Source organism: Lactuca virosa, chromosome 8 (assembly GCF_052849685.1).
Source record: "Lactuca virosa cultivar CGN04683 chromosome 8, Lactuca_virosa_CGN04683_v6, whole genome shotgun sequence".
Taxonomy (NCBI): domain Eukaryota; kingdom Viridiplantae; phylum Streptophyta; class Magnoliopsida; order Asterales; family Asteraceae; genus Lactuca; species Lactuca virosa.
This window is the reverse complement of record NC_136433.1, coordinates 226,587,721-226,601,117: the sequence shown is the minus strand read 5'-3', so window position 1 is coordinate 226,601,117 and position 13,397 is coordinate 226,587,721. Positions and strand designations below refer to the sequence as shown.

Here is a 13,397-nt window from a genome sequence, read left to right as displayed (position 1 = left end):
ACAACAACAGCTACCACGCAAGCATCGATCGTCCTCCCTTTGAGATGTTATACGGGAGAAGGTGCAGGACCCCGATATGTTGGGGTGAGGTTGGCCAGAGGGTCATGGGGAGCACCGAAGTGGTGCTCTAGACGACAGAGAAGATTCAACAGGTCCGGAGCAGGCTTCAGACTGCTCAGAGTCGGCGGAAAAGTTATGCCGACAAGCGCCGATCAGACTTGGAGTTCCAGGTCGGGGATATGGTTCTCCTGAAGGTGTCGCCATGGAAGGGCGTCATCCGATTCAGGAAATGGGGAAAATTGGGCCCCATGTACATTGGACCGTTCAGGGTTCTAGCCCGGGTGGGCAAGGTGGCGTACAGGCTGGATCTGCCAGCCGAACTCAGTCAGATCCACATCACTTTCCACGTGTCCCAGCTGCAGAAGTGCCTGGTGGACGACTCAGCAGTGGTGCCCTTAAAGGATATTCAGGTCGATGACAGCCTGAATTACATTGAGCGGCCTGTGGCGATCCTTGACCGGAAGTCGAAGGATCTGAGGAACAAGAGGGTTGAGCTGGTGAAGGTGCAATGGCAACACCGGGAGGGCTCAGAATGGACTTGGGAGCCGGTGGATGAGATGATGGAGCATTACCCAGAACTTTTCCAGGAACGAGCAACAGACTTCGAGGACGAAGTCTAAAATAAGTGGGGGAGATTTGTAGCGCCTGGTTCCTGGAAGAGAAAGGCTTGAGGGATCAAGAGAAGACCAAGGGAGCTCAAGTTTGTGCATCATTTGCAGCCCCCAGAAGCCGGAGGATTTCCGGAGCAGCCGCAGACAGAGATTTCCTGCGCAGGTTATCAGCAGCTACTTGTACGAGGTGAGTTACCTTCCAGTAGCGGTGGGTCTACGGCCACAATGTCGGCCCACCAGTAAGAGTGTATGTTAGATGATTGTCTTTGTGATATCATCTAGGTTTGCTACTACCTGATATGTTATATGCTGACATGATATGTTCTATGTGATAGTAGTAGAGTTCGGTTGTTAGGACCGAAGGGTAGGTCAGACACCCCAGATATGTCTGACAGTATGTGATGATATGTTTATATGATGGCATGATATGTTATATGTGATAGTGGTAGTAGGAGGGGAATAGTCCCCAAGTTCGGTTGTTAGGACCGACGGGTAGGTCAGCCCCGCAGAATGGCTTGACATGGGTAGGTCAGCACCCCAGAATGGTTGACACGGGTAGGTCGGCACCCCAGAATGGCTGTACCGGGTAGGTTGGCCCCCCAGAATGGTCGTATCGGGTAGGTCGGGCACCCCAGAATTGACCGGCAGTATGTATGCTATATGATTGTATGGTATGTGGTACGATGGGGGAACTCACTAAGCTTCGTGCTTACAGTTTATAGTTTTGGTTTCAAATACCTCTTCAGCGAAGGGGAAGAAGCTGACGCGGTAGCAGCACATCATACACACACGCATTGATTTTCCGCACTTGAGATATTCTGGGATTGTACTCTGACATGTTGCTATTTTATGATTTGGGTTTTCAAACATTATATATTGATTTACGGAATGATATATTTTATGTGGTTTTCTTATGAATGCTTTTATAATCAGTTAATTAAAATAAAATTTTTGGACTCGAAATTTGGGATGTTACAGTATTGTTGTGTGTGATTTGATGAGTAAATAGAGCAAGCATATGAGTCTAAGTTTATCCGTTCCTTTTACCCTAAGAGGCATAAAAGCGATATCTTTGGGCCCTTCGATGATTTAGTGATGACACCCTAGGCGCTTGGCCAAGCCTGGACTGATTTGATTTATTCAGTTAGTCAGTCGTCGTAAATCGGAAATCGCAAAATAACACATGAACAGAGAGAATGATAATAATCCATGTCTCAGTTGATACGATATCTAGAATGGAGGAATATGTGATCCCTTATCTAATGGACGCGTCATTGACTAGGTCAGAGTTCGACAACGACTTTTAAGAGCTACGATTGCTAGTCGGGATTTTGGAGTCATACTTGCAATAATATTTATTAGACTTATCCAAGTGGGAGACTATTGGATTAGGTGTCTAAGCCCATAACTATAATTGGTATGTACTTTACCGGAGAGTAGCATGGTCCATTTGGGTTGCCTTCACCAGAACAATTTGATAGGAAGAATATTTGAGAAATAGGTTATTTATGATATATTAATATATTACAGGTATAATATATTAATATGAAATCAAGTTATTTAATTAGTATTGATCAAGAATTAATTTGGTGATCAAAAGAGACTAATTAAATTAACGGGGACTGATTATGTAAATCAATGATATATATATATATATATATATATATATATATATATATATATATATATATATATATATATATATAGTTTGGGCTATTGATCCATGATGGACTAAGTTTATGTAAGTTTCCATGAAGTGTTAGCCCACATGAGATATGGATCATAACCCAAGTGTATGGATTAGGGTTTACCCATGACTCTTGGATTCCTACACTATATATACATGACCCTATGGCCTAAAATCGGTTGCCCCTCGTGTTCTTAGTGTTCATAGAGCCGATTTTAGTACATTGGACCCTCTCTCTCAAAGTCCTCCTTTGTTCATGGTGTTTGTGAACCATTTGAGGCATTACACTTGAGGTGCTAAGCTCTTGAAAGGCCAAAACTACAAGCTACAATAAAGATGTATTCTTCTAACTTGATTTTATGATTTATATGTCAAAATTGTATGCTAGTTGTAGGATTCATGGTTTGGAAATTTAATTGCATGTATAACTAGAGAAAACTTAGATCCAAAGCTATTAGGATCGTATGTGCACCATAGGAGTGTTATAGTACACAAAACCCAACAGCTTTGTGCTTACAGTTTCAGTTTCTATTTCAGGTACTTCTAGTTCGAAGGGGAAGGGCATGGCTTAATCGCACCACATCACTCCATATTTTTCCGCACTTAGTGATTTTGGGATTTGTATTATGATATTATGATACAATGTGAATCTTTTGAATACTTTGGTATCAGTTTCTTATGAATGGAATGAATTTAAAAACAAAAATTTTTCTCTGTATTTTTGGGATGTTACATTGGTGCTTTCTTTCCAAGGAAGAACCTAAAGAAAAGTACATTGTTATTTTTGAAAATAGCAAAGGAATGTTTTTAATCCTATGGTTTTCGATTTTACATAGGTTATTTTAGGTTTTTCAAAGTATGTTGCTATAATGAGAAAAGCCATAGATCTCTAGGTTGCGTGTTCCCATAAATAGTTTTATGTAAATTTTGATGTGGAAATCATGTTGATTTAAATTTTGTAACCTAGAAAACCTATGACAAGTTAAATCCATTCCTCGAATTTCCTTCTTCTCTTTTTCTTCTTAGATTTTGATTGTGTGACTCAATGGAAAGGTACACATGTGAACCTAATATTTCTTTAAAATTCAAGCAGCTAGACATGCATATATCAAATTGAATTTCGATAGACTCGAAAACCACGACCCTAGGTTCCTAGGCAATTTCAGATTTAAGTGACCTTGAGGTTTCAGCAAAGAGAAATGAAGCTATGGAAGAATACTCAGCAAGTGGAAGTAAATAGGCGAGCAATCGACCTAATTTTGTATCGGTTCTAATGCATGATCTGGGTCGACTACATGTAGGTTGAGCTTGAGCAAGGTATGTCTATCTATTGAACTCATATTATTGCAATTTTTTTATTTATGATAAAAGTATGGTTAATAGATTACCAATAACCAAATTCAAGTTGAATTTAACCCAAAAGAGATTAGAATGAAAGTCAATTATTGACTTAGAATTTTTTAGACTTTGGGAGTTCTTTTTCATATGGGTACTTGTAGAAATTAATGTTTGTGCAATACATTAAGCGCAATGTAGATGTTAAGGGTAGTGAAAGTTTCAAAACCATCAAGGAAAATTAGATGAAACGCCTTTTTGACACTGAATTCCTAGCTACAACTTTAAAAGGTATGTCTACCTGGTGTGTGCTAATTCAACTGAAATTGTTGGGAAGTGTATATTAATTGATGCAGTTTTAGTTTGTATATCATCTCTAGCATATGAGTTTATGTGTTACTTAATTTTGGTTTCTCTTTAATACAAAAATTTTCTCGCTAGTATAATAAGTTTGTTTTTAAATAGGATTTTAATAGATATGTACCTTTTTACAACAATGTCAGCGGTCTACAATTAACAAATGTAGTTTTTGTTCAGAGCATTCATCTATAATTTTAAATTACTATTGTTATTAAGTGCATTTATGTCTTATATAGTTGCTAGTTTTCTCTATGGTTGCAATTATGATTTTGGGATAATTCTTAGGTAAGATAAGTATTAACATCAACTTAGGTACGTGATTCAACCATTATTATGCATATTGATAATTTTCAATACATCAACATGTTAGGTAGAGCTGAAGTTTAAAACATGTGTTCTTTGATTAGGTAGCCTTTTTGTATTAAAACTGAGTTACTTTCCGTAAGAATTTACTTTTTATTTCATTTTTCACTTTTGTTTTTGTTTATACGACATATTCATTTGTTTTTTGTTAGTATGGTAGCATTAGTAGTAGAACTAGATCTGAATCAACGATATCTATCTTTTTTTCTTTTCTCTTGATGTAGTATTTGATTTTAAGACCAATAGAGTCCACATACTACATTTAGCACACAATTTTATAAAAATGCAAAATTTTAAAAATTCATCTAAACTTGACTAGAAGAGTAATTGCTAGCTATAAAGTTTCCCAACTTCCAATCAAACTTTTGAGGTTATCTCCTTCTCAAATCTTTCTAATTTTTAGGCTTAACATCATTACACCTCCACATCTAGTTCAGATGGTCGGGGTTTTCAATTTCATAGATAGCCATGATTAATTTATGCTTGTAAGATGAAACACTCAGAGACGCAACAATTTGCCTATGGAGGTTGTTAGGTTAGTTTATGTTTTTTTCTTGTGTATGACTATGAGATGCAGACCTGTTTTGAGTCGTGATCAAGTCTTCAAGATTGTAGAGAGTCATAGGTATTCAAATAGGTTAAATGAGATACAAAGTACTGCCTTACTTAAATTGACATGTCACCACCCTCAGGACAGAGACGAGGATATCCTAATTGGAATTCAATTTCATTCTAATCTTTTGTTTGGTTAGAGGTGAGTACAAAATTGAATTCCATTGAAATTCACACAAATCTTTCAATTGGTGAAATTTGTGATTCCTTACAACCCATGGAATTCAATTTCGAGTATTTTTTATCTTTTGAAAATTACTAAAATACCCTTTGGATAATTACACAAGTAAACGACTTTTGTCCCTCCGTCTCCTTTTCCTATTTTCTCTCACCGTTTCCATCCCATTTCCTGCCAAATCCAAAATACCGTTTGGATTATTTCTTAATTCCAAAGTACCATTTGAAAATAACTAAAATACCCTTTGGATAATTTCATATTTCTAATCCTTCAAAGTCTTTCTACATGAGTTTGGAGAACATGTTTTCTGGAACTGGTCTACTTCAGCTTGGGAAATTAGTAAATTTACAAGTGTTGTAAGATTTTCTTTGTACTTTGTTTATATTTTTATGATGGTAGCAAGACAGATGTAGTGGAATGGAGCATTCATTTTAGAATGTGATTCCTTCTCCTGGGTTGATTTTAGTTCACTGGGGGAGGGGTGTTTTTCCAAAATAAATAAAGTTAGACTTTTTTGGCCCTGTTGTATTTTTATGTATTTTACATAAACGTTTTGTAGGTTAGTGATATTTTTTTATTGATTTACTTTTTTCAGGCTGAAGATTTGGTACTTTATCCGAGAGAAGTTAGCATCCTAGTGGTTGTAGAACACACATGAGTTACCATTTTGCTCCTCCTTTTAAAGGTGAAGCCTAAATGTCTTTTCACTAAAGAACAAACTTAATACTTAACCTAGCGCATTTAAGATTATAGAAACGAAGTTGTTCAGGTAAAAACCACATCATTTTTTTCTCTTTTTAAAAGTTATATTTAATTATTTATAAACTTATGATAATTTAAAATGATACAATGCTTTCAATGCTAAGCCGTATAAGGATTAAATTGATGTATTTTGTGAAATCTGTTATTTGGAATGAAGGGTAAACGATCATTTATTGTAATTTAGACGGTTTGCTCGGTCTAGAAAAAAAACAGATTTTGTGTATAAAATACTTTATCCAGCAAAACATTGTTATTCATTTAGCCAAATTCTTATTTTATATTAATAACCAATGAAATTGAAATAAAGAATTTATCAATTCTACAGGCAATTATGGAGTGTGCTTTTGTAGCTTTTCAGGTATAATAATACTATAACACCCATGTCCCACATTAATAGAATTAATGAGCTTGATTGGTTAAGCATTCGATTTAGGCAACTATACATGGTTGATGGTTGTTTCTTTTTGACTTAATGGACTAAGCCAAAAGAACCTAATATAATATATCAACACACCGACCCTCTTTTAGTTTCAGGCATTTATAGGTTTCTTACAAGAATATACATGCTTTACAGGTAGCTTAGAATGTTAAAACAAAAACTTATTAATATTTTATAAATTCCAACCATGTCATGTTGTGTATTTTGAGAGTGCAGACAGAACGTTCTGAGGTATTTGCTGAGGTGGAATTTATAAATCAACAAAGTATTATTCTGGACATGGAAAATAAAGTGCTGAAACAACGGTTAGAGAGTTTGGTTGAAGTGCAATAAATAAAATATAGTAAGTTTTTACACAGGTTGATATGATTACAAAAAATTCTTTGATAGAATAAAAAATTCAAATAAGAAATTTGGAAAGTGTACGTAACATCCGAAATTTATTCTATACTATAAAGGATGCCATTGAAACTCATGTGGTTAGAGATAAATTGTTATCTCAAACCATATTGATTTGAAACCTATGTCATTTCACATTTCTTAAATTAATGACAATTATTAAAATAATTATAAATTTCTAAGAATTTTTTGTATTCCTACTTATACGTATTTTATTACTATTTATAGAATCAATCATTTTCGTAAACATAACCACACACAAATCACATACAAAATTTAGAGAGAATACAAAGATAAAGAAGTAATAGATCAATAAGGTTGAAGGTTTTTGAAGTGTTAATCTGAAAAAGAAAAAGTTGAATGTTGAAGTATATATCATAATCAAGGTTTTGAAAGACTAAAATCTATATGGTGTTATTTTCTTCTTTTTAATTTATATACATATATTTTTTTGTCTATTTTCTTTACATTTCAATAAAAAAAATTATGGTTATATATTTAAAACTAAAAGAAAAATGCCCACGTTTCGGTTTAATTGTTATAACTTCTTGAAGATGTATGATCTTGGTTTCAATTGTTTTATATGATTGTTTGATTGAGTTTTGTGTTAGAAATATGAGGTAAGAAATAACACTTGAAATTCTGAAAATCGTGATTATCACTTTCAAATCGAAGTGTTTGGGGGGTACTCCCCAAATCCTCAATTGGATAAGACTCGAAAATAAGAGAAAACAGAAGAAGAGAATAAGGTGTTATGATTTTCGTGAGTACAAAAAAATGATGACCAAAATTGGTTATTAACCATCAATCTCCAAAAACTGCCACCAAGCAATTTTCTCTGTCTGAAAACTATCACAGTCTCAAACTATCATAAAAACGGACATTTTAATAAGAATCAAAACAAAGTAAAAAAACATGGTTCATGTTCAATAATTCAGATTTCTAAAGCATTTTTGACAAAGCAATATAACCCAAAAACAAAGCTCGACCCTAGCCAAGGGGCTCTGCCCCTTGGACCCCGTTCACATGGGCGCTGCCCCCGGACCCCCGGTCGTTCAGGGGCTTCTCCCCTATATGACAGTCTACTTTGAATCTTGAATAAACTTAAACAAGTGTGTACTTCGCACCTTCGTTATTCGTTTAATATTCATCAATATTAATTTTGGTCAACAAGTCAACCCATTACACTTAAATACAATTAGTGAAACAATTCACCAACATTTTGTATACTTACAAAAGTAAAATTATATTATTAATGAATATTTTAATACAATATATATGATTTAAAAAAATATGACAACATGAAGGGTGTTCGATCTATATATTTATTATAATAAATGTCAATTTTAATGCAACATATTCATTTGAAACTCGTATAACTCAAAAGTCATTTTAACTAGAACTAATTAGCCACTACAACTCAAGAGTTTTGTAAATTATGTGTATATATGATTATTTATGTGTACTTATGACTTAAACTTTAAAATAATTAATTACTACAAGTGAAATGTACAAATTTATAAAAGCAAAATATACAGATTTTGTTTATATTGTTTGAAGAGAATATGAAACAAAATTTATGGTTATTTTGTTCTATTCTACCACGTAATATCTCTTATATTGTATTTTTCTTACACCAAATGAGATTCCCTAAAAAAGGATCTACAAAAATACATATTCACACACACACACACATATATATATATATATATATATATATATATATATATATATATATATATATATATATATATGCTTTATTTTGACTGTAATACTTCATAGATATTATTAAATGTATTATAGATGTTGGTTACATTATCATATTGAATATGAGATTATGTTTTTCCGTTCGAGTTTTGTGATTAAAATATTATTATTGTTAGATATATGCATTGTGATGAGCAAGTTATAATTAGTTTCATATTAAAATTATATCTAAAATTTATAGTTTCATATATAATATATAATTTTTAATGATATTATTTTAATATTGCGCAACGCACGTGTACACGCCTAGTTGAATATAAAGAGACAATCTTGGTTAATGATTTTGGAGGAAATTAGAAAAAATTAAATATTTTCTAAGTTTTCACTTATGGTTAAATTTATTATTTTTATTTATTTCAATATATATGATGAAGGTATTTTGGTCGTTTAAAAAAAAAGAATGGAATTGAATTTTGTTTTCACATTTCTCGTATTAAGAAAGTTAATAGATAGATAGAACGTCACCATCTTTTGTTTTCATATTTATCGTATTAAGGAGGGATAATGACTTAAAAGAGAAATATATTTTTTGATTTGTACATATTTAGTCACTGAGTTTTTTTCATCCACATTTACCCTTAAACTTGTTAAACTGTACACATTCAGTTCTTATGACCGGTTACTCTAGGTTAGCCGGGAAAAATGACTTAATAGGGTAATATATTTATCGTTTTGTACACATTTAGTTCTTATTATTTTTGTGCACATTTAATCATTCATATTTTTTTGTTTCAAAATAAGTCTTTTTTGTTTTTGTACTCATTCAATACTTCTGAATGATTTTTTTAGGTTTTTCTCACGACATCTTACGTGAGACAATCATTGATGACGTGTTTCAGATTGTTGATGTTTATGTCCATCGCGATCTCGACTGCTTGGTTGCGTAGGTCTTGTGGTTTGGCTTAGGTCTTGTGTTCTGAACGACGTAACTTTTTTATACAATATCAAATTTTAACGATCTTTATATCCACGTGTATGTTTTTTTAGTCTACTACAACTTTCGTTAAGATTACTCTCGTTCAAATGTAATATATTAATTTTTACTTACGATTTTATAAAAAAACATCCATACATGCATTTATAAAAACGTATGGATATAAAGATCGTAAGTAAAAATATATTACTTTTTAACGGGAGTAATCACAAAAAAAGTTGTAGTAGACTAAAATACGAACACATGGATATAATGATCGTTAAAATCTAAGATCGTATGAAGAAGTTATGACGTTCAGAACACATGATTTAAGCAACCAAGTAGTCGAGATCATATTAAGTCATTTTTACCGGCTAACCTGGAGTAACCGGTCATAAATGTGTAAGTTTAACAAGTTGAAGAGGCAAATGTGGACGAAAAAAACTCAGTGACTAAATGTATACAAATCGAAAAATATATTACATTTTTAAGTCATTATCCCTATTAAAAAAGTCTTCCCCATCTTTTGTATTAGCTTCACTATAATGCAAAGAACTATAAATTCGAAGCAAAACTTACTACAAAACAACAAATAATACAAATAAACCTCCAAAAAGAACTCGTGACCCATATAAAACATGGTTCCTCCTCTAGTTAGTAATTTTATAGATAATGAATAAGTATAAGATCCAAATTCATATAAGTATACGATCCAAATTCATAACTTATAAATCGTTATAAGTAAATTATCATGCTTAAACAAATTCAACCTGATTCATGATAATGTATTCATTAAATTCAATTACAAAGTAATAATTACCATAGAATTAAAGTAAATAAAAATAAGAATGTAAGTTGACATCATAAAGGAAAAAAGGAAAAGCAATGAGACAAGAAAAGTGATGAGGTGGTGGAAGCCGTCCATGCAACCCTTTTAACTTTTGATAAAGTTTTCATTTATTTACCTGCAAAAAAACAAAAAGATTATATATAAAATTTATAAATAGATAAAAATATATGTTATATACAATTTTATATAAAAAAGTAAAAGTGTAAAAGAGAAAAAAAGTGAAAGTATATACCAAAAAGTTTGCTTTGAAAAAGGTATATACACTTAAGGTGCAACGGAGCTCAAAAGCACACTGGTTAAATAATTTTTATAACAATAATAACGCATTTTCTTTTTATTAAGTGTTATGTATATAATGACTTATTAATATATTGTATTTTGATATTTTTTGGAAATAGAGATTTTCTAAGGAAAGTATCCGGGTCATGTTTCGTACAATGACTAATCTCCCTTGCAAACATAATGTTTTGCCTAATATCCTGAAGTTACTTCAGATTAACATCTATGACCACAAAGATTGAGTAGCGTCATTAACTAAACATAAGTCATTATAGTTATCCACCACATTTTATACATGTCTTATTTATTTATTTTATTATTATTATTATTATTTTTTGAAACGGCAAATCTAACATACTTCTAAACTACACCTTAAATCCACCTATGTCCACGACGGGACTTGAACCCTCAACCTCAAGGAGGGAGGCAACACCGGATACCGCTGGGCTAGAAGCCCTTAGGTTTTATACATGTCTTATTAAGTCACATATTTTAATAGTGATAGATTTTATTTTAAAATGTAATGTTGTAAATTTGCAATAAGATTAACTAAAAGTATAATGCTAAATAGAAGTAAGTAAATTGCATAGAAATTGAAGTACAATAATTGCATAGAATCGAAGCACATTTATTTTGAAACGATTTTAAATATGATTAACAATATATATGATTTTAGGACACATTTTAAAATTCTATTATGTAAGACTCACTAATACCTTAATTAATTGAAAAAATTATTTTATTTTATATTACATTATTATATTTTGATGGATCTTTTATATACGGTTTTATAATAATAATAATAAAAATATACTGTTTTACAAACAGAGGAATATGAAAATAAGTTACCGTTTCGGCCGAAAGCTTTTCTCATGAAAGTTAAGAATATGATAATGAGTGCAACACCAGCTAATAATCCAATTATTATTGCAAATGTCTTCTCGGCTTCATCATGCCCATCTGCGAAGAAAAGTAAACTATACGTAAAAACTAATTCTTAACTAATTATTATTCTAAAGAATATATGTTTAGACTCGATGTTTAATAACGTAACAATAAGTTAAAAATACTAATTTACTTTACTAATCCATTTTTTTATTTGATTAAAAAATAAAAATTTCAGTTTCTAGTTTCTAGCTACTAATTACTACTAGCTACTAACTTTCAACTTTCCCGTTACCATTTAGTTTTAACAAATCAGACAACTCTTTAAGTATATTGGTTTTGAAAATATATCTTACAAAAGATATAGATTTACTAAAAGTACATATACATTTTGTGTAACTTTTGAAAATGTAAAACTTTTATCGAAAAGCAAAATACTAATAAAAAATGAGGCAAATATCGTTGTGATGAATTAGTTTACGTAGTACATGGATAAAGTGTAGATTTATGAACATGCATGAAAAGCATCAAAAGTATAAAATTTCGATTCGAATGTACTATCTTTTAACAAGCCAATATTAAACTATGTTTTTTTTAATATATCGATCTTTTAAACTAATTGTTTTAGATTTATATTTTTCAAATTAAACAGACCTCACAAAATCAAGTTCAAATCTATTTTGAAACTAAATAGTTTCTCAACTGAAACTAAGTTGTTTATATATTTTACATCTATAATTTAGCTTAGCAATGACTATTTATGAGACTTTTTGGTTATAAACTATATTTTCAGTTAGTTGCTAAACACCTGAATGTCTAAATGCCATTATCTTTTTCTAATGATCCGGTGACCAGTGCACACACCGTTAATAAAATGGTAAAGGTAAAAGTAATTACCATGGTGATGAGAACTGGCATAAGCATGAGCTCCACTCGTTGAATACCTTGCATAACACTTGGCCAAAAACATATCTCCAAACACCGCACCGCCGCAATCACTTTTCAACCGTCCAATCGCCTCCGTCACACAATCTTCACACTTGCCATTACTCAAATCCCCGACACACTGAGCCACCCCTTCCACATCAGCGGAACCACCAACCCTATACAACCCACTGGAAGAACCCAAGCTCGCCAACACTGCATCCCTCCGCCCCATCACCTCCGGATCATACCCAACCGACGGCGCACATTTCTTCATCACCACCGTCTTATCCTCCACACCAATGAAACTAGTGTTGTCATACTTGACGAAACACCCTTCTAGCTGCAGAGCACCACCGCAAGCTTGAGAGCAGAGTGGACCGAGTTGGGTCACTGCACGCGCAACACAGGTGGCGCAGTCCGGCATGGCTAAGTCGCCTCTACATTGGTAGACACCGTTGATTACTTCTTGTTGGGTGGAGCCGGAGATGCTGTATTTGTTGTAAGACGAGTAGGTGGCTGAGTTGACTAGGGAAGTGAGGAGTGAGTTGAGGTTGGACTCGTATGGTGAGCCAGGTGAGTATTTGATCTGTGAACAACCTCCATAGATGAATGAGTTCGTGGAGGAATGTGAAGAGTGTAAGAGAGAGAGAATGAACAGAGAGAGAAAAGGAGTAGCTAGTGCTTTGGCCATGAGAGTGTTCGTGTGTGTTTCTTGGTATGGTAGGGTTTGATTGAGTGGTTAAGTAGATGAAGAAAAGCTCTTTTTACTTAGCTAAGTATACAAACGAATGGCCAGTCTAGCCATGCAAGATTGAGGTGGTGGTTGGGCCCACTGTCTTGGGTTGGGGGCATCACCGTAATATGTATTTTTATATCTCCATTATATGCCTGAAACTCATTAGAATAAACTCACCTATAGTACTATTTTAGACAAAATTGCTAATGTGGTTTGACAAAAGTTATTTTGATC

General features: G+C 32.8%; 1 protein-coding gene across 1 annotated transcript; it reads right to left on the bottom strand.

Annotated features, from left to right (window-relative positions):
• Positions 1–10,238: 10,238 nt before the first annotated feature.
• On the bottom strand, positions 10,239–13,169 carry LOC145128450 (plasmodesmata-located protein 7-like). Its single transcript, XM_079063243.1, has 3 exons — positions 12,398–13,169; positions 11,465–11,575; positions 10,239–10,451 (listed from the first exon to the last, which is right to left on the bottom strand). Exons 1-3 carry the CDS (start codon positions 13,116–13,118, stop codon positions 10,444–10,446), a joined length of 840 nt encoding a protein of 279 aa, XP_078919369.1. The 5' UTR covers positions 13,119–13,169; the 3' UTR covers positions 10,239–10,443.
• Between the last annotated feature and the right edge of the window lie 228 nt (positions 13,170–13,397).

Bases quoted from the DNA above. Each gene is read 5' to 3' on its own strand.
- LOC145128450 (XM_079063243.1), bottom strand. From the start codon at position 13,118: ATGGCCAAAGCACTAGCTACTCCTTTTCTCTCTCTGTTCATTCTCTCT. The intron at 11,576-12,397 runs GTAATTACTTTT...TTTTCTTCGCAG, and splicing joins TGCCAGTTCTCATCACCATG to ATGGGCATGATGAAGCCGAG.